The 21,742-nt window shown below is 40.0% G+C and overlaps 2 protein-coding genes across 4 annotated transcripts in view; one reads left to right on the top strand and one right to left on the bottom strand.

The window, feature by feature from the left end:
• zgc:158689 (uncharacterized protein LOC791177 homolog) overlaps window positions 1-18,864 on the top strand; it is a 55,659-nt gene extending 36,795 nt beyond the window's left edge. For 2 of the 3 annotated variants that reach the window (XM_067449271.1, XM_067449270.1), the window contains exons 9-15: window positions 1,671-1,850; window positions 4,805-5,243; window positions 6,886-7,096; window positions 8,308-8,370; window positions 8,477-8,684; window positions 14,641-14,681; window positions 14,769-18,864. In XM_067449271.1, coding sequence (XP_067305372.1) covers window positions 1,671-1,850; window positions 4,805-5,243; window positions 6,886-7,096; window positions 8,308-8,370; window positions 8,477-8,684; window positions 14,641-14,681; window positions 14,769-14,841 — 1,215 coding nt within the window. In that variant the 3' untranslated portion in view covers window positions 14,842-18,864. Of the gene's footprint in view, window positions 1-1,670; window positions 1,851-4,804; window positions 5,244-6,885; window positions 7,097-8,307; window positions 8,371-8,476; window positions 8,740-14,640; window positions 14,682-14,768 lie in introns of all 3 variants that reach the window. The other variant, XM_067449272.1, reaches the window with a different exon arrangement.
• Window positions 18,865-18,942: 78 nt separating this feature from the next.
• On the bottom strand, window positions 18,943-21,717 carry ndufa3 (NADH:ubiquinone oxidoreductase subunit A3). The gene is made up of 4 exons (XM_067449275.1): window positions 21,644-21,717; window positions 20,592-20,663; window positions 20,428-20,505; window positions 18,943-19,127 (listed from the first exon to the last, which is right to left on the bottom strand). The coding sequence occupies exons 1-4, from the start codon at window positions 21,651-21,653 to the stop codon at window positions 19,036-19,038; spliced, it is 252 nt and encodes an 83-aa protein (XP_067305376.1). The 5' UTR covers window positions 21,654-21,717; the 3' UTR covers window positions 18,943-19,035.
• Between the last annotated feature and the right edge of the window lie 25 nt (window positions 21,718-21,742).

Here is a 21,742-nt window from a genome sequence, read left to right as displayed (position 1 = left end):
ACCAAACCGTTAACTGGAGCCATTGACTTCCATAGTAGGAAAAAAAAATACTATGGAAGTCAATGGTTCCAGTTAACTGTTTGGTTACGGACATTCTTCAAAATATCTTCCCTTGTGTTTAGCTGAAGAAAGAAATTCATGCAGGTTTGAAACAACTTCAGGGTGAGGAAAGGATGACAGAATTTTCATTTTAAAGTGAACTATCCCTTTAACCAACTAACTCATGCTGTAGAGAACTAGCAAACATAACAGGCTCCCTTGAAAAAAATGTGCCTCTTCCTACATTTTTGCAAAACTCCAAAAACAAAAATGATCCAAAAATCTATAATTCACTACCGTTTCTAGTAGGGGTGTGCATTGGCTCTGCCTTCACGATTCGATTCGATTACGATTCACCAGGTAACGATTCGATTCAATTCGATTCTACGATGCATTGTGATGCATCAAAATTCTACTGCACACAAAGCAAATTTTTCATCAGTCATGAGGCGATACAAGCAGATATTAAACAACAGATTGTATTGGCTGCTATGTGTCTCCTGTATCTTTGACATAAAAGTTATTAAATAAAATAAAATGTAATAAAATAAAATTAAATAAAATGCAATTAACCCATAAATGCATGACTGTTTCACCAAACATTCTTACATATTCAGGTCGTTAGCGACCCAGATCTATATTTAACATGGATAGAGCTCTACCTGTCGTGATAATATATAAAACTCCTGATTTTAGAGTAACAGCTACAGAAGAATAAAATAAAACCTATTTCGTTCCCTTTTGGAGCTTGGAAGGATTCAGTTTGAGCAGATGTTTAATACCATCATCATCTGTCCTCGTCAGAGTTTACCAGTAGATTCAGCATCTGCGTCATATTCGCGATCTCGAGCATATTCTCCAAACTTATTTTCAATGTCTTCAAAATCAATATTTTGATCACTGACAGCTTCTTGACCACATCCATCATCAAGAGACAGTGACACTAACATATGATTGTGTTTAGTACTTGCTCTCTGAAGTAAATCACTAACCCATTTCAAGTTTTGCTGATTATAATTATTGTTTCGTTTTCTGTCAGAGGTAACTATGAGTGAAACGTCACTTCATCATTGGGTATCAGACATTGCCACCTTGTGGAATAAAGGGGAATTGCACATAATCGATTATGGCACTTTGCCGCATCGATGCTGAATCGTTCATGCCCCGCATCGCGATGCATCGCCGAATCGATTATTGTTGACACCCCTAGTTTCTAGTTTAGTTTAGTAAACTAGTAAACTATTTTTAGTAAAAAAATAAACACTAGTCAGTTAAACACCAACAACTGTTATGTCTTTTTAGTTTTCACACAAATAGAGATTGTCCTATTTTTGTGTGATTCCTTGCACAATACTATGTTATGACCTCAAAACTATTTTACTATAATCCATTTTGATTTTTGCATAACCATAACCAGCTCCATATGTTTGGCTTTTCAGTCACAGTAAACTTGCTCGTAAGTCCCATGAAGCATGATAAAAGAGTTCAAAGACTTGTAGAAGCACCCAAAATGTCATAATTGCTTCAGCAAAATGATTTATTATTTTTTAACTTTTATTTTAACTTAAAAAAAAAAGAAAATTCACGGTGTATTGAATTTGACATTACAAGAAACTAATTTTGCTTGCTAGGTGAGAGAGCTGTTGTCTCAAAAGCTGTCATCATGGCAACAGTCATGTGCCCAGCCAACCAAACTACCAGAACGAGCCCTGAACCTGTTGCGTCACACTGCCCCCCAGAGCTCTGGAGGAGCTGGACTAGCGGAGGTCCTGCGGAACGCTAAACTGGGAATCTCTCAATCTGGAGAACAGGTGAGGGACAAATACTGACATTTTCACATCACAGAGGCTTAAACAAAAAAACAACTCCGTTGGTATTATTATAATTATTAATGTTGTTGTTGTTACATTTCATTTATTGCCACATTGTAATATGTGAATTATATTATCAGAAAACTGAACAGTTAATAGACTTAATAAACTTTTAGTGTTAAAAGCTCTGACCAGCTGACTTGGGACCACCGGACTAGGGACCACAACAGCCAAGGCAATCTTGAGCGGCCATGATGTGTTGTGGCTCTGGCGTGCGGCTAGATTGTGACAAGGCTCTGGTGTGAAGGCCTGGACTTGACAAGGCTCTGGTGTGAAGGCCGTGACTTGACAAGGCTCTGGTGTGAAGGCCTGGACTTGACAAGGCTCTGGTGTGAAGGCCTGGACTTGACAAGGCTCTGGTGTGAAGGCCTGGACTTGACAAGGCTCTGGTGTGAAGGCCTGGACTTGACAAGGCTCTAGTGTGAAGGCCTGGACTTGACAAGGCTCTGGTGTGAAGGCCTGGACTTGACAAGGCTCTGGTGTGAAGGCCGTGACTGGACAAGGCTCTGGTGGGAAGGCCTGGACTTGACAAGGCTCTGGTGTGAAGGCCTGGACTTGACAAGGCTCTGGTGTGAAGGCCTGGACTTGACAAGGCTCTAGTGTGAGGACCTGGACTTGACAAGGCTCTGGTGGGAAGGCCTGGACTTGACAAGGCTCTGGTGTGAAGGCCGTGACTTGACAAGGCTCTGGTGGGAAGGCCTGGACTTGACAAGGCTCTGGTGTGAAGGCCTGGACTTGACAAGGCTCTAGTGTGAAGGCCTGGACTTGACAAGGCTCTAGTGTGAAGGCCTGGACTTGACAAGGCTCTGGTGGGAAGGCCTGGACTTGACAAGGCTCTGGTGTGAAGGCCTGGACTTGACAAGGCTCTGGTGGGAAGGCCTGGACTTGACAAGGCTCTGGTGTGAAGGCCTGGACTTGACAAGGCTCTGGTGTGAAGGCCTGGACTTTACAAGGCTCTGGTGTGAAGGCCTGGACTTGACAAGGCTCTGGTGTGAAGGCCGTGACTTGACAAGGCTCTGGTGGGAAGGCCTGGACTTGACAAGTCTCTGGTGGGAAGGCCTGGACTTGACAAGGCTCTGGTGTGAAGGCCTGGACTTGACAAGGTCCTAGTGTGAAGGCCTGGATTTGACAAGGCTCTAGTGTGAAGGCCGTGACTTGACAAGGTTCTGGTGTGAAGGCCTGGACTTGACAAGGCTCTGGTGTGAATGCCTGGACTTGACAAGGCTCTGGCATGCCGGCAAGGATGTGGCAAGGCTCAGGTGTGGCAGTCAGGATGTGATGAGGCTCTGGCATGCCGGCAAGGATGTGGCAAGGCTCAGGTGTGGCAGTCAGGATGTGATGAGGCTCTGGCATGCCGGCAAGGATGTGGCAAGGCTCAGGTGTGGCAGTCAGGATGTGATGAGGCTCTGGCATGCCGGCAAGGATGTGGCAAGGCTCAGGTGTGGCAGTCAGGATGTGATGAGGCTCTGGTCTGCAGCCTGGACTTGACGAGGTTCTGGCATGGCAGTCAGAATGTGATGAGGCTCTGGGGTGGCGGCTAGGATATTCCAAGACTTTGACGTGGGTGCAAGGATGCGGCAAGGCTTTGTTGTGGTGGTCATAATATCACGATGCACTGCAGTGGGTGCAAGGATGTGGTGAAACTCTGGTGTGGCAGCTTGAACTTGACAAGGCTCTGCCGCGGGTGCAAGGCTCTGGCGTGGTGGCCTCTGGTCTGCTGCCTGGACTTGACGATGCTCTGGCATGGCAGTCAGAATGTGATGAGGCTCTGGCGTGACGGCTAGGATATCACAAGATTTTGACGTGGGTGCAAGGATGGGGCAAGGCTTTGTTGTGGCAGTCAAGATGTAACTTGGCTCTGGCATGGTGGTCAGGATGTGACGAGGCTCTGCCGTCTCGTAGCAGTCATGATATCACAATGCTCTGTCGTGGTGCAAGGATGTGGTGAAACTCTGGCGTGTGGCCTGGACTTGACAATGCTCTGGCATAGCGGTGGATATGTCACAAGGCTCTGGTGTGATGGGTAGGACCTGACAAAGCTCTGGCATAGCGGTGGATATGTCACAAGGCTCTGGTGTGACGGGTAGGACCTGACAAAGCTCTGGTGTACTGGCCTGGACTTTGCGAGGCTCGCGTGTTGCAGTCAAGATGTCATGAGGCTCTGGCGCGGCAATCAGGACATGACAGGGTTCTGGTGTGGCAGCTCCAACTTGATGAGGCTTTGGCGTGGCAGTCATGATGTGACAAGTCTCTGGTGTGAAGGCTTGGACTTGACAAGGCTCTGGTGTGAAGGCCGTGACTTGACAAGGCTCTGGTGTGAAAAGCGTGACTTGACAAGGCTCTGGTGTGAAGGCCGTGACTTGACAAGGCTCTGGTGTGAAGGCCGTGACTTGACAATGCTCTGGTGTGAAGGCCTGGACTTGACGACGCTCTGGCGTAGCGGTGGATATGTCACAAGGCTCTGGTGTGACGGGTAGGACCTGACAGAGCTCTGGTGTACTAGTCTGGACTTGGCGAGGCTCGGGTGTTGCAGTCAAGATGTGACGAGGCTCTGCCATCCCGTAGCGGTCATAATATAACAATGCTCTGCCGTGGTGCAAGGATGTGGTGAATCTCTGGCGTGTGGCCTGGACTTGACGATGTGTGGCGGCTAGGATGCTAGAGCTTCTCTGCATTATTCATGACAAAGAGCTCACTCAATCAAATCACTGCACTGTATTATGCATGAGATGGTATTACAGCGGAAAATTCAAACATCCGGAGTGCACATTAGAGTCGTTTCTGCAAATATAAATATTCCCACAAAAACCATCAATCCACTGAATTTACCTGTAATTAATCAAGATATACAGTATGAGTACGTATTGATGCTTCATGTCCCTCTCTTCTCTCAGAGGCTGTCTGTGCAGGAAGTCCCACCCCTGTTGAACGGTGACAGCAGCAGCCGTTCTCAGCAGCAGCAGCGGTCGTCCCAGTCTGACAATCTCTCCCAGTCTCTCAGTGGCCTTTCAACCAGTAACCCATCCCAGCAGAATGGAAACACCCACTCCAGTTCTTCAGCTAGCCCCACCCACTCCCAGCCAGCCATAAGCATGGCTGGGTTACAGTCTTCTCTCTCCACATCCTCCCACGGTTCCTTGCAGGGCCTGACTCCACCCCTAACGGCCCCCCACAGCCCTCCGCTCCCACACAGCGCCCCCATGTCCCGCGCGCTCACACCTGTCCTATCCACAGCCACTGCTCTTAATGTGATGAAAGGTCCAGAGCTCTACGCCACATCCACACTGCCACTGCCGAGGAGACAGATGAGTGACGTTCGGATGGGATTCTTGGGTGCGTCTGATTTTATTTTTGCCATTTTTGAAAATAAGAAGTTATATTTTACTTTAGGAAATTAAATCTGTTTGAGGAGCATTAAACAATTTTCTTGACACCTAAGACTCCCAACATGAACAGTAATAATAATCAAGATATTTTTAATTATTTAAATATGATTACAGCAAAAAGTACCATAATGCATATTTCTCATATTGTTTTCAATATAAATATATCATTTAATCAAAGTTGAACAGAAAATAACTTGTCATCCTACTTAGAGAAACGATGTGAAGTTTACTGTTTAGTCGCTGGTTTGATTTACTGACACAGACAAAGAGCATCTGACTGTACATGAATCATTACATATCTGATCAGGCATTAGAATTAACACGGTTAAATACATGTTCTTGTGACAATACTGTCGAGTCCATATCATAAAATCTGTTTGCAAAGCCTGGGCCAAATTTGTGACCGATTTACCAATGAATCCATTGTGAAATATTCTGCATACAAATAAATAATGCTCAACTGAGACATTCAGATTGTTAAAAATAAAAAATAAGCACATTCCTAGCATTAGGATCCTTTGGAAGGTAATGTTATTTCTAGTTCTGTTTCACTCTTCTCTCCTTACATCTCACTAACACGCCAGTGGGCGGGGCCAAAGTTGCAATGATGAAGTAGGCAGTCTTTCACCTATCATTTGGCACATTCCATAATGAGTCTTTCCCTGGGCTTGGTGACAATAAAGTTTTTGGACTAACAAAGAAGTTTTCAGTTCTGAAATTAAGCTTATTTTATAAATTGTGGATATTCTTATAGTATGATGACCTCTTATATGTCAAAAGCTTGAGGAAAATTTTATTTTTTAGTTCATGACCCCTTTAAAATGTCACTATCCAAAAAGAACACGTACTGATGTTAAAAAAAGAAAGAAGTGTGCTTGATTTTCTTTATGTAAAACATTACTTTAGTTTTAGGTAAAATAATATGCACATTTTTGACAGTATTTATTATAGTCACATTTTTTTAAAAATATCTACAGTTTGTTTACAGCATCATAATAATGTCTTACAGTTTTCAATTTTGATTTGTTTAATTTAAGCAGTTTATCTTTAAAAAAGCAGCCTAGCAACCATCCAGAATACCCTAGAAACTGTCCAGCAGCCAATTAACAACCATCCAGAACATCCTAACAGCGACCCAGTAACATCCTAGCGCTCGTATACACTCTAAAAAATGCGAGACTAAAAACAACCCAAGTTGAGTTAAAATTGGACTATCCCAGCAATTGGGTTGTTTTAACCCAGCGATTGGGTTGTTTTAACCCTGCAAATGGGTTGTCTTGAGCAACATTGAACCCAACCGCTGGGTTAAAACAACCCAATTGCAGGGTAAGTCCATTTTCAACCCAACTTGGGTTGTTTTTAACCCAGCATTTTTTAGAGTGTAGCAATCATTCAAAACACCCTAGCAACCCTGTAGCTTCACCCCAACAACCAGCATAGCAACACCCTGGATACCACCCAGAATTTCCAGCAATCTCTATCTGTCTGATAGACTTAAAAACTTCAAAGCTTTTAATTCTACTTTAAAAACTGCTTTCTCAAGCCACAGCTGTATTAAACATCCTCTTCCTATGGTTGTTACTCTTCAGGCTCCACTCTTCCCCGTGTGCTGCCTCTCTGTGGGCCGTCCCGTGTGGAGGCTCTGTTCCCTCACTCCACAGACTCCTCAGAGGGAGAGAAGGGAGGCGACAGAGGAGGAGCTTCATGTCTGCTGTCCTTCATGCCCGGAGACACTCTTTCCCTGCTGATCAGCGAACCCAGAGACGGCTGGCACTACGGCCAGAACGAGCGAACTGGACGGTATATGATCATCAGTAATTGGTTAATAAAATAAGGGCAATAAAACATTAGATATGCATCATATGTGTGCTTATATTTATAGTGCAGGAGTAAATAACTATTTATGTTTGTCACTCTATCAAAAATCAAAACACCTTTATTTATATAGCGCTTTTTACAAGTCCAATTGTTTCAAAGCATCTTCACAGTGTTAACAGGAAGATAATACAACAGAATTTGATTCGGCTTTACAGCCGCTCTGGGTAAAATGGTGATGTTATCCAGCTAATTTGAAGTGTCAACGCGGGCAGATCGGTGATATAGCTGAAATTTAGGTGTCCCCAACTGAGCAAGCCAATATGCTCAGCAATATGGCCCGTTCTTAGAACATGGCTTGCACTATAATGGCCTTGTATAAACCAAGAATAACTTGAGTGCATTTCATTTCAATTGGTGTAAAGTTTTTTTTAAAGTTGCTAGCCACCGGCAGCATTTTTTTTTTCATTTTTGCAAAAGTTTCATGGCCCCCAGAATATATATATATATATATATATATATATATATATATATATATATATATATATATATATATATATATATATATATATATATATATATATATATATATATAAAATCTTAATATATTCTGTTTTTATCAACACTTCAATGTTGGTTAAATTAATAAAAAAAGTAATATTTTGAGAAAAATTATGCAAAAAAAAACAAAAAAAACGCTGTTTTTGTCAAAGACTACATCAGGACCGGATTCAGAACAATGATCAAAACACAGATGGAGTAGATCAAGTCCATCAACACCCCCGAAACTTCACAGTGCTATAGCACTGTCCTGGGGCAACATTTCATTCAGTAACATTAGGCAGTTTTGATTTATATGCTGATGTTGTTCACATTATTTTACATATGCTTGTAGATATATGATATGTATGATATATATATGATATGTATGATATGATATATATAATAGATATGATATTGCTTGTTTCTGCTTCTTTTTTCCTGAGTTTTAATCCAGAGATTCTCTTTCAGAAGATGTATAATAGCGTTCCCTACTGCATAAAAGACATACATTTTCATCAATGGCGGGGAAAGAGTTAAAAACAAGCTTAAGAGAGCTACTGTATAGGTGTATGCCTACACTTAACCAGCTCAGAAGTCTCAGGGATACAGATCCTCATGTTATGTATGCTGATTATCTAAACTCTCCTTCATAGAAAAGGCTGGTTTCCCTTCTCCTACACACAGCCTCATCCAAACACTCCTGGACAAGATGTCAGGTCTGTAGGGAAAACACAACCCCATACATGTTAAAATAATCAGCCAATTGACATAACATTTTGATAATGCATTCCTCTCTTTTTCTCTTTGTCTCTCATCCTCCAGTCCTCCTCCCCTGTCTAAGGTGAACAGCACAAGCATGGGGCAGCTGGACAGGCTTCCTCCCGCTGGTCAGCTGCAGCAGGACACTCCTGATTCAGAAGATGAAAGGAGCGTCATATCTCAGCGTATCAGCACCTTCAGACCACGACCCTACAGTATGATGAACCCCGAAACCAGCAGAATGAGTCCACGACTGCGCCTGAGGGACAGGGTCAGAAAACACACCATCATCATGACTGTCTCTTCAGACTGTATTACTACATAAGGCAAGACACTGCATGCATATAGGATTAAAAATGGTAACTAATAGTTATCACCATACTTTCATCACAGAATATTGAAGGGATAGTTCAAACCAAAATGAAAATTAAGCCTTCCTAGATGCATATGACTTTATTCTTTCAGCCAAACACAATCTGAGTTATATTAACAATATATCCTGGTTCTTCCAAGTTTTATAATGGGAGTGAATGATACTGTAATATTTTATGTAACGGCCTCAAAAGTAGTCAAAGGGGTATTTTCAACTAGCCTGGATGCCAGCCGAACTTAGCCCCGCCCACACATTTTTAGGTCGGGCAGTTCGGTCTGGCCTCGATCCATAGAGGAGTAATTATCTTCAAACAGAAACTGTTCAGACCAATGAAATCATCAGGACGGGCTTTAGACGATGACGGACAGATGATCAACAGTAACGTAATCATCACGTCATCAAAGGGGCTTGGATTATATTTTTTCGAATCCTAAACGGAGAGCTTGTTTGTATATGCATTCACCTTCACTATTTCTCTCAGAAATGATGATCATGTTGGATAAGTAGTACTCTGTGTATCATTATATTTTTTTACAACACCGGCAATAAAGATCGTGTATTCCAGCCTGATTTCAGCGCGCGTGCAGACAGGGTTGCCAAGTTTTTACAACAAAATCCGCCAACTACTAGCCCTAAACAATAGCTTCTCGGGGGGTTCTCCGGGGAAAAAATGGCGTTTGGGGGGTAAAATGTGTGTTATTTTGGCAAGCCTGCTAAAATTCGCACTCATGGGTCTATATATCACATAATAGTCGCTTCAACCCGCAGGCATAGAAAACAACCCGCGGAAAAAACGCGGACTTGGCAACACAGTGCAGTTGAGCTCTGTCTGTTTACATTTGACAATGCGTCGCTTCGTTGCTCTGATTGGTTGTTGGTCTGTCCAATTGAGGTCTTTCCTGGTTCGGTTGAAACGCCCCATAATCACAGCCCAATGGAGCAGCATCAGACTCATATTCTGACTAGAATTGAGTATGACCACGTCAGGCTAATTTTCAACATGAAACTACAGGAAAATGCAGACTAAGGGTGTTCAGATAAAAATTTCCTGTAGCTCAACCAGTAGAGCGTGGCGCTAGCAACGCCAAGGTCATGGGTTCGATTCCCAGGGAAAGCAAGAACTGACAATAATGGGGAAAAAAATGTTTACCTTGAATGCAATGTAAGTCGCTTTGGATAAAAGTGTCTGCCAAATGCATAAATGTAAATGTAAAAATTATGTAGACTTACCCAAAAAACAAGTGACATATGATTAGCTTAGATCAACACAAACCAATCACCAGAACAAATCCAAGTGAAGGAAACTTGAGTGACCTTGATTTTCACTGAACTGTAAGATTTAAATGTTCATGAATCTTTCTGTTCTGGGGCCTGTTCTTCGTACGTCGCTAACTTAGTTAGCTGAATTTGATTGTTGACGATTTTGCATGATTTTGGATTGCTTGGTTCTTCCAAGCTCATCCTGGACTTGCTGTCGTAGCAACAGGTCCATAAGCTTAAACCTGCTCAGGCCTTATTTCATGTGAACACGATTAGACTGCATCTTGAGGTGATAATTAAAATCTGTCCCAGCCACTGTTACTTTATTACAAGATAATTTAAAATAATAATGCATATAAAAGTTTATTTGAAAATAATATTTTAATGTTGTGTAAAATCTGCGTATAATACTATAGACACAGTTACTTGATTGACAGATTTATTTGTGAATTGTGATGGAATAAATACTTTATAGTTGTATTGGAGGTTTACACACATTGTGCAGTTAATCTTCAACGTGCATTAATTTGAGTGATGACGGATAATATGGGAGTGGCTTGATGCAGCGCAAAAGATGCAGATAATTTGATCTTGACTGTTAAGAAACTTTAATTAATACTGCTTCAAAATAAATTAAAAATTAAATTACAACATTGAACATCTTTAATGTAGACTCTCCTCATGTGTTTGCAGTTTAAATATAATAATGCGTTTAAAAGTTAATGGCCAAACATATCATTATAAAAGTTCACAATGCTGTTGCAGATGAAATATAATGTGGATAACATTGAATAAATATATTTTCGTCAGGTTAAATATTGATAATTGATTACTCAAACCCCCTAATCTAAACTTCTCTACTTAATTGTCGGACTTGCACATCTGTCATGTTTGTAGTGTTTTAACACTTTTTATCTGCGTTTGTAGTTCTAATCAAATCCTCATGCAACTCGCAATGGGTTGTGGGCAATATCAGCTCTAGCTACTACTAGTAGCTTCTACTAGTGGAAAAAGTAGACCATCTAGGTATCTTTGGAATACTCTTTTCAACATACTACAATTTGGGACATAATAATTCTAGTTTTGAATTCTATTTACATTTACATTACATTTATGCATTTGGCAGATGCTTTTATCCAAAGCGACTTACATTGCATTCAAGGTACACATTTTACATTATTGTCAGTTCTTGCTTTCCCTGGGAATCGAATCCATGACCTTGGCGTTGCTAGCGCCACGCTCTACTGGTTGAGCTACAGGAAAGAGTAGCTCCAATGAAATATTTAGGATGGATAGTATGTGAATTGGGACACAGCACTAGATTATATTGCTAAACGTTTTGAGACACCCCTTCAAATCAATGCATTCAGTTGTTCAAATCACGTCCATGGCCACAGGTGTATAAAATCAAGCACTAGGCATGCAGACGCTTCTTCAAACATTTGTGAAAGAATGGGTCGCTCTCAGGAGCTCAGTGAACTCAAGTGTGGTGCTGTGATGGGTTGCCACCTGTGCAATAAGTCCATTCGTAAAATTTCTTCACTTCTAAATATTCCACAATCAACTGTTAGTGGTGTTATAACAAAGTGGAAGCAGTTGGAAACAACAGCAACTCAGTCACGAAGTGATAGGCCACGTAAAATCACAGAGTGGGGTCAGCGCATGCTGAGGTGCACAGTGCGCAGAAGTCGCCAACTTTCTACAGAAACAATAGCTACAGACCTCCAAACTGCACATGGCCTTCACTGCTCAAGAACAGTGCGTAGAGAGCTTCATGAAATGGGTTTCCATGGCCGAGCAGCTCATCCAAGCCTTACATCACCAAGTGCAAAGCGTCAGATGCGGTGGAGTAAAGCATGTCGCCACTGGACTCTAGCGTAAAAAATTACGCTTCTCTGTCTAGCAATCCGATAGATGAGTCTGGGTTTGGCGGTTGCCAGGAGAACGGTACTTGCCTGACTGCATGGGCGTAGGTTTAGGGGGGGACGCTAGGTACTAGTCCCAATCAACATTTTAAGACAGCAAAATTGTCCCTACCAATATTTTAGCAAACTCCTTCGTGCTGCTATATATGGTCCCGTATTTACAAGCAAAACGACGCGTCCCGCCGTATCAAACCGGGAAGCGATGCACAAGCTTGGGTTTTGGCGGCTTTGCTGCTGCCATAGCGACGGAGTCTCGAGAACATACGCTGTAAACTTGCGCGTTTTTTTAAAAACATGTCGAGCTCGCGTCCACCGTTTAAACGCAAGAGATTTCCAGCTATAGGGCTGAATAGAAAAAAAGGTATCAGTGGGTCTGTCCAGTAACTTACGATGAACCTAAGACAAACTGCAACCTTTGCAGAGAAGCATTTCAGTGTCTCAGACTGTCTGACTGAAAGCAGCAACGATGACGGACACATCCGTGCTTCTAGGTAGGCCAAATAATGGATAATATATTAATATAATATTCCATACATTATCAAAGCTTGGCAGACTTATTTTTCTAGACATTAGACCGGTTAATTAATAGATTATAGCCTAATTAATGTTATTAATTTTTATCATTTAGCTATATGCTATATTAATAATAAATAAACCTGTCATAAAAAGTTTGATTTTAAAAAATATTTAGATAAAAATGGGACAAATAATTGCATAATAATATAGTCATAATAGTAAATTATTAAAGAAAATTTAATTTAATTTTAGAATTTCAGAACATTTTTGTCAGTAAAGTGCTGGTTCAAAATGACTGCTTAAAGAGACAGTGCACCAAAAAATTAAAAATCTGTCAATTTCCTCACCCTCAAGTTGTTCCAAACCTGTATGCATTTCTGTTATGTTGAATTCCTACCATGCAAAAACTGATTCAAAACTGATTTGGAAAAAAAAACTTACACACAAAATAACTTATTTTCAATATAAAAAGTGATTGGTCATGATTATGTAGCATTATGGCTTTACAATCAAAAAATGTGGTTATAATGGAAGTCAATGGGGCAAAAACAGCCACGAACAGTAAATGAGGGAGAAACAAAAACTGATCCTGTACAAAAACTAACAATGCATCAAATCTAAAGTTGTTACTAATCTTTGACATGCTCAATGTGATAAGAGGTAAAAAAATATCCAGTCCACAATCATTTTTTATATTGAAAATAAGTAATTTTGTGTGCATGTTGTGTTTTTTTCCAAATCAGTTTTGAAAATCATTTATGAACTTGACAATTAAAGAGTATTTTGTTTTATTATTATTATGGTACTGGATTGGGCCGAAAAGCCTCATAAATTAATAATCGTATTAATACCTAAACTATGGTGCATTTCTATACTCATTAATAAATAATAGACTATATAATCTGGGCAAACCTGGTGGGATGTCCCCACCAAAGCTGAGACCCAACCTACGCCCTTGCCTGACTGTATTGTGCCAAGTGTAAAGTTTGGTGGAGGGGTGATTATGTTGTGGGGTTGTTTTTTCAGAGGTTGGGTTTGTCCCCTTAGTTCCAGTGAAAGGAACTCTTAATGCTTTAGCATACCAAGACATTTTGGACAATGTCATGCTCCCAACTTTGGGAATAGAAACAGTTTGGGTATGGCTTTTTCCTGTTCCACCTTTAGGATAAATTAGAGTGGAGACTGCGAGCCAGGCCTTCTCGTCCAATATCAGTGCCTGACCTCACAAATGCGCTTTTAGAAGAATGGCTTAAAATTCCCTAGCCTAGAAAACTAGACGCACCCTAGCGGCAGCAAATCTGATCTGCCGCAAGTATCATCTAGCAACTTTCAATACACTTCTGAGCTGTAAAAACCAAACTCTGGTCGGGCCAATCACATCATGTATAAAGTTGGTGGGCGAGGCTTAACATAATGACGGCCGAGTTGCGCTTGCTTGCTACTAGTAAACACAGAAACTGGCGAACGGCGGTCTTTCGAATCAGCTTTGACCGCGACTCTGGAAGACTTGGAGTTAAGCTTTTCTCTGAGAAAAGAACAAAGAACGGCACTGAAGTCATTCTTAAGAAGGGAAGATGTGTTCTGAGTTTTGCTGACCGGATACGGCGAATGTTTAATCTGTCAACGAGCTATGCTTCACCTTCATTGCTCTGGTTGGTGTAGCGCTATCCTATCGCGTGCAGAGGGAGTTTGAAAGACAACCGTTTATCCCGCCCCTCAGATTGAGCCCTGTTTATGGTGAGTTTCCAGACCAAACATCTTGATGTGGATCTGGCTTGTCAGGCTAAAAATTCCCATAAACACACTCCTAAACCTTGTGGAAAGCCTTCCCAGAAGAGTTGAAGCTGCAAAGGGTGGGCCAGCTCAGGGCCCTATGGATTAAGAATGGGATGTTATTGAAGTTCATGTGCATGTAAGGGCAGACATCCCAAAACCTTTATCAATATAGTGTAGTGTAGTGAGTGAGTCAATTATGGGATAATTTTCATTTTTGGGTGAACTAACCCTTTAGTGTCTTGCCTTAAGATTATTCCTATTTAAGATCATTATCGATTTTCTCATTGTAAATGTTCACTTTCTTCTCTCACTAAATCATCTTAGGATTTAAAATGAATTGTCATACATTCTATTGACACTGTTTTCATGTTCCTCAGATGTCCAGTGATTTCACCTCTCCACCTCCATCACCCACCAGGTACAGCTAGTTACCACTGTTTAGAAGAGCGTGTTAAGACGCTCCATGTTTGATGGGTTAGTTGATTTAAACTTTGCTTCTTCCTAGGATCAATCCATTCGCCCATATTCGACTCAGGAAGACGGTGACCAATGATCGCTCCGCACCAATAATACAGTAGAGCCTTTGATTGACAACCACAGATGCTGACTGTAATAAGGTCACTATTGTTCAATGCCTAATGCTTTGCAACTTTAATATGCAAATTTTACACTTTTGCCAACAGAAACACATTTAGACAGTAACCAATTAAAGCACAGATAAATCTATTAAGATAAATTAGCATTTAGAACATCAAATTTATATTATATATGTATTACATTATCAGAAAATGAAATATTTCAATGGTTTTTTTAATGTACTGTATTTCGGATGAGTGCACATGGAATAGAGTCTGAACTATAACTGAAGTATTATGGGCTTTACTGTGATGCATGATGTGGAACAGTACGGGGAGCAGTTAAGGGTTCGGTGCCTTGCTCAAGGGTCTCACCTCAGTTGTGGTATTGAGGGTGGAGGAGAGCGCTGGTTATTCACTCCCACCACCGACGATTCCTGCTGGACCCGAGTTTAACTCTAACCATTAGGCCATAATTTGACAATTTTTGGGTGAATTATTTTTTTAACTTTTAAAGTTTTTATTAAATAAAGACACTCTGAAACTTTCTAGAAGTAGGTGTGCAGGCTGTTTGAGTCAAAGAAAGGAATAAATTGGATGGAAAATGGAGTTTAACTACAGAAGGGCTTTGAAATAGTCGGAAAAGGATTTTGGAAGAGCGGTGTGTTTGTGAAAGTCTGCTGCGAGGATGCTTTCAGCTCTTGTCTCTTATCCCCACTTCAATCTGTCTTATGTATTTTGTTAAAGCCCAAATCTCCCTGACTAAAGCTTGCAGTCATGAGTTGCAGCAGATTCTAGGTGAGGGATTTGAAGGCTAAAGGTCAACGTATACTTCACTTTTTACGCGTACGCGAGGATCAGCGTACAGTGCGCATGATGCGAATTTCGTCATCAGAAGAGTACGCGCGTACTGAGCGCACAACGCTGGATTTTTGTAACTGTGCGTACTTTGTATGTGCATTTAATTTTTTCGCAGTATTTACATGGGTTGTAACTCATAGTGAGCTATTGCTCCAAACTGCACATGCGTCTGACGCCTGAGTACGCACACAAGTCAAAAGAAGTATACTTTCGGCTTTAGAGTGAGACTGCTGTGTGCAGAGAGGAGATCTGAAGATGTGAAAGAAAGGTCTGGAAAGTGTAGACGTGACAGAGGATGTGACTGTGATGAAGTGCTGTAGCTGTAGATAGTTGAATTTGAAAAGAAAGATATGGAAAACTCTTGGTTATGCTTTATTTTAGGGTGACGTAGTTACATACTGACTCAAGTAATATTAACTACATGTACTTACTATAGAGTTATAGTTAGAGTAAAGGTTTGAGGTTGCACTTTATTTTACAGTTTGTGTACTTAAGTGTACTTAAATTGTAGTTTCCTAAGAAAGTATTGTGAATTAAGGTTACTACATGGGTTAAGGTTAGGTTTAGGGGTAGGTTAGTACCCAGTTATTACAATTATTATAATAAGTGCATAGTATGTACATGGGGAACAGGACTGTAAAATAAGTGCTACCAGGTTTGGTTTAGGGTTAGTTACTTGTAATTATGTGTAATTTACTGTTATTACTATAGTAAGTACATGAAGTAACATTAAACTACATCACCTTAAAATAAAGTGTTACCAAACTCTCTTCTTCCCCCATGTTTTCGCCATCATTTTGAGAGATTTCCTTGTCCAGCGGTTTGAAATTAACCTAAGAAAATATGATTGAGTTACTTTTGAGTTGTTCTCTTAAATTGTTTCTAAACAGATCTTAGTCAGGGTATCGCTATATTTAATTTGTGACAGGAAAGAAAACGAGGCTGGCAAAATGACAGTGTTCAATGGATTGTACTTTTATTTAATAACATGCATTGTTCAGCCGATGAAACGTCTTATTGAAAAAAATGTCAAAATTAAACGATCTAGGATGTTTATAGCATTGTGCCATTGTAAAGACTGTACGTCTATCCCTCACAACCTCGTTTCCATCCGTGTTAAATTCAATATGGCGTCTAACCTGACTAAGGTCACTCGTCTTAAAAGAGTTTACACTGAAACCAATATAACTAATTATTATTACTGATGACAATTTTGTTCACAAACATATTTTTTCTCCACTCCAGGGTCAGTTTGTTCTGATACCTTCTTTTATTAACTTTTTTCTATTATAAGGATGTCTTAAATCTCCGACCTTATGTATGTAAATATATCTGTCTACTGTAATACACTGAGGTCCAAAAGTCTGAGAATATTGAAATATTTAATACAAATGTTTTCTTAATGCTTCAGCATAACAGGATAAATTGAAAAATTGTCATAGATTCAATATTTTATGCGTCATGTTCTCCAGCATGATTTGAGACAATCCAAAGACAAAGAAAAACTGACCGTCTGAGTCACATGATCAATGACTCTTGATGACTGATCTACAGAGGCCTCGTTCACACTGCAGGCAAAAGTGGCCCAAATCTGATTTTTTTGGGGGTCAAGTGACCAGGTCAGACCTCTTCAGAGCTAGTGTGAACACTCAAATCTAGCCCAGATCTGATTTTTTCAAATCAGATTTAGACCACATACATATGTGGTCCTGAATCAGACCCAGATCTGATTTTTTTCAATGCGGCCGCAGTGTGAACAACCAAAGCGGATTTGATGTGGATTTTACGTCAATCTATGGCGACATTTGTCACAATTATGCACCAGCGAGTTAGCCCTAGACACAACAGACACAGACAGTAACATTTAAAACTAGACTAGATATGGAGAACAGCGATGGAGCGAGTCAATGGAGGGAGAGTGAGGTGTTAGACCTGATATGGGGAGATACTTCAGTTCAAGCTAAGCTAGAAGGATCCTACCGTAACCGCTGCGTTTTTGAAAGCACACGAAATGGAAGAACAGGGACACAGAAAAACTTGGCTTCAGTGCCAAAGGAACGTGACAAAAGGCCAAAATAACTAATTTTGCACTCTTTCTTTTCGTTCTTCTCCTCTTCAGCACCTGCTCATTAATGTTATGGCTTCCATTACACAAACATGTTTAAATAAAAGCGAAAAGGCTTACTTCCTCTATAACCTCCCGAACTTTAGTGCAACAGCGCGCTGCGTCTGATGTCATTGATATTGTTCTTTTACACATGCGGGATAGTTTGAAACCTCAAACAGTTCACAATGGAATCAGATTTAGGCCACATTTTAAAAGGTAATGTGAACAGCCAAACAAAAAATCAGATCTGAGCAAAAAATCAGAATTGAGCATTAGGATTTGCGGTGTGAACAGGGCCAGAGTGCTGGAATGCCATGTTCATTACTCATTTACATCCTAGAACGTATTAAAATTAAAAAATCTTAGATTTACATGGTCTCAGATTCAGTGTTAGGGAAAGTTACTTTTAAAAGTAATGTTACTTAGTTACTTTTTATTGAAAGTAATGCATAGTTAATTACTTTTCTCACCTGGGTTTGCTTGTTTGTTTTTTAATAATAAAAAAGTTCAGTCGCCGCAGACTGAAGGAAATTCAACGCTGGTCAAAACAAAGTAACTTACTTGAAGAAGTAACTCATATTTTAATATAACTTGGAGGTATAACTTGGAGGGGAAAAAAAGTAATCTGATTTTGTAACTTGTAATGCGTTACTGTGAGATTAATGCTGCACTGCTCAGACTTTTGGACTCCACTGCATGTTAGCCTGTATTAGTTTGTCATTTTAATTTCCGAACTGATGTAATCGCGGTTGAGCAGATTTGATCCCTGCTGACATTGTACTTTTATTAAATATCCCAGAGACTCCTGAACACTGGCATTTAAAGCAGGACTTTACTGTACTATTTCGATCATGATTTTATGCTTATGTGTTATGAAGCCACTTGACAGACATATGACTACTTTCCCTAAATGTTTTTGCTCAGGATTCAGTCTCTATGGATCAGTCATATATTTTGGTCTCTTGAATGTTTTAACATCATGATAACTCTATAGACTTCATCCTCTTTTTTTGTCCCCCCCTTTTTCCAAATGTACTTCAATAAACAAAGTTAATCTCTGTGGTTTTAGGTGTGTCAATCTCTATATACAAACAATGATGCTAAAAAAGATAAAATATCAATCAAAGAAACGGTAAGATCATTAAATAAAGAACGTTTATTGAGAGCCATCCATCTAGTGAGACAGAAGGAAAGGAGGGTTTGGACTGTACAGGATTCTGAAGGACTTTTCACAGGTTTTTCAGCCAATCCAAGCTTCTGCCCTGTGGGTCACATGGGTGCGCTGGAACGTCTGGCATGTTTCCATCATCTCGAACCGGGACTGAAGAGAGTCAAACAGAATTATAAAGCTCAAACTAACAGGCAGACACTTTCAAATAACTCATTGCATATGCATGTGGAGATTAAATTAATTGAGCTTAAAGGGTTAGTTCTCCCAAAAATGAAAATTGCCCCATGATTTACACACCCTCGAGTAATCCTAGGTGTATATGACATTCTTCTTTCAGACGAATACAGTCAGACTTACATTCAAAAATGTCCTGGCTCTTCCAATCGTTATAATGGCAGCCCAAAATTTTAAGCCCAAAAAAGTGCATCCATCCATTATAAATTGTACTCAACACGGCTCCGGGGGGTTAATAAAGGCCTTCTGAAGCGAATCGATGGATTTTTATGAGAAGAATATCCATATTTAACACATTATAATGTAAAATATCGAGCTTCCACCAGACCGCCTCTGTATTCAACTTACGCAGAAAGTGTAACGTCTCTCGCAGTTCAAAGTCCAATGTTGTGCTTTTTCCGTAAGTTGAATAAGGAAGGCAATCTGTTAGCTTGATATTTTACTTTATAACATGTTATGTTAAAAATTGATATTTTTCTTACACAAACCCATCAATTCACTTCAGAATTGATGGGTTTGGGGGGTTAAACGTGTGTTGTTTTGGGAAGGTTGCCTGCTAAAATTCACATTCCTGGGTCTATAGATCACATAATTAAGGTCGCTTCACTTCAACCCGCGGACACGGAAAACAACCCACGGGAAAACCGCAGACTTGGCAACACAGTGCAGTTGAGTTCTGTTGACATTTGACAACTAACGTTATGTGTCGCTTCGTTGCTTTGATTGGTTCTAGTTCTATCCAATTGAGGTCTTTCCTGGTTCGGTTGAAACGCCCCATAATCACAGCCCAATGGAGCAGCATCAGACTCATATTCTGACTAGAATTGAGTATGACCACGTCAGGCTAGACAAAATGCATTGCCATGCACTAAATCTTCATCTTTCTTCCAGGCACAAAGGTGTTTGCTCCACTTACTAGAATTGAGTATGACCACGTCAGGCTATGAGGGTGAGTAAATCGTGGGGTAATTTTTGGGTCAACTATCCCTTTAAGGTTTTTCAACACAAATGTCAGAGAATTATCTACAATATAAAATACAACAAATATCATATAATTAAATAAGAGATGTCCTCGCCTTTTCATTTCTTTAATAATAACCAAATAAAAACACCATTGTATTGTTTACAATATCTGAAATATATTAAAAAGTTCCCCCAACCGAAGAAACACCAAAATAACCCTGAACTATGTAAGAATTGCGTAAGAATAATATACCTGGGTAATTAAATGGAATAGCTTTGTTCATCATTCCGGTGTACTTTGTTAAAGGGCTCACAGCCGGCAGAATGCAAGCTGAGTGAAACACAAAATATATGTTAGATGCATAAAGCAGGAAGATGAACGCTCATAATGTGATCACACTTTAATCTCACACTCACCCAGCAGTCCGAGTCCACAGGAAACTGTGATCACAGGCTCTTTATTCCAAGCATTCTTCAAAAACCTGCCAACTAAAGAAAAAAAGAAAGAGTACCGTCAATGAACAGATCTGTGCAGACAAAACCTGGCGAAGTGATGTGCTTACTTGGTCATTTTATTACAGTGCTTTACTTGTTTTCAAAAGGCACAGTAATTGTTTTATATGATAATACTGTGGCACTTAATATACATTACCATGGCTGCATTACTTGATCAAAAAAACATAATATTGTGAAATAGTATTACAAGTATTAGTATAAGAACTGTTGTAAACTGTGATACACTGGCATACAAAAGTTTGGGGTCAGAAAGATTTGTTGTTGTTTTTTTGGAAGGAAATGTATACTTTTTGATAAAATACATTGAACTTTGGTGAGACTTTTTTCAAAAACATTTTAAAAATGAATGTTAAAACAATTCTTAAAACAATTCTACTGTGCATTAATCTCACAGTAACGCATTACAGAAGTTACAAAATCAGATTACTTTTTTCCCCCTCCAAGTTATATTAAAATATGAGTTACTTCAAATAAGTTACTTTGTTTTTCAATTTATTGACCAGCGTTGCATTTCCTTCAGTCTAGGGCGTATTCATTTCACTTTTGGTGCGAAAGCTTCTTTACATTAACTATGTTAAAACAATAACTTTTGACCGGTAGTGTATTTATTTACATTTTGAGAATACAATGGCAACTTACATGTCGAAAACAAAAACATGGTACATTTTGTTAGGTTCCTAAAGGCGTCAGAGGTGCACACAACAAACATAAGTTCTTATATTATATATAACTTATATATTCATGTTTAAACCATATATGAAAACCAGAGCTAGCCTGAGACCAAGGTCATTCTCGTATTCGCACATTATACATTAATTGTTTTTTCCTACACCGATATTTTTATAACACCTCTCATCAACTCCCAATTTATTCTGTTATTATACAATACAATCGAGCTGAACTACAATTAAACCTGTCATGTTTCAAGCGGCTAACACGCAAAATGTACTTACAGCCCGCCATGTTTGCTCCTGTAGTCCTTTGCTTCAGGCCTCATGGGATATGTAGTTCATTAAACACATGTTGGTGACGCACTCGGTCTGGATTGGCTC

This window comes from Pseudorasbora parva, chromosome 7 (assembly GCF_024679245.1).
Source record: "Pseudorasbora parva isolate DD20220531a chromosome 7, ASM2467924v1, whole genome shotgun sequence".
In the NCBI taxonomy this organism is placed as follows: Eukaryota; Metazoa; Chordata; class Actinopteri; order Cypriniformes; family Gobionidae; genus Pseudorasbora; species Pseudorasbora parva.
The sequence above is the reverse complement of the archived record's forward strand: the minus strand, read 5'-3'. Positions and strand labels throughout refer to the sequence as shown.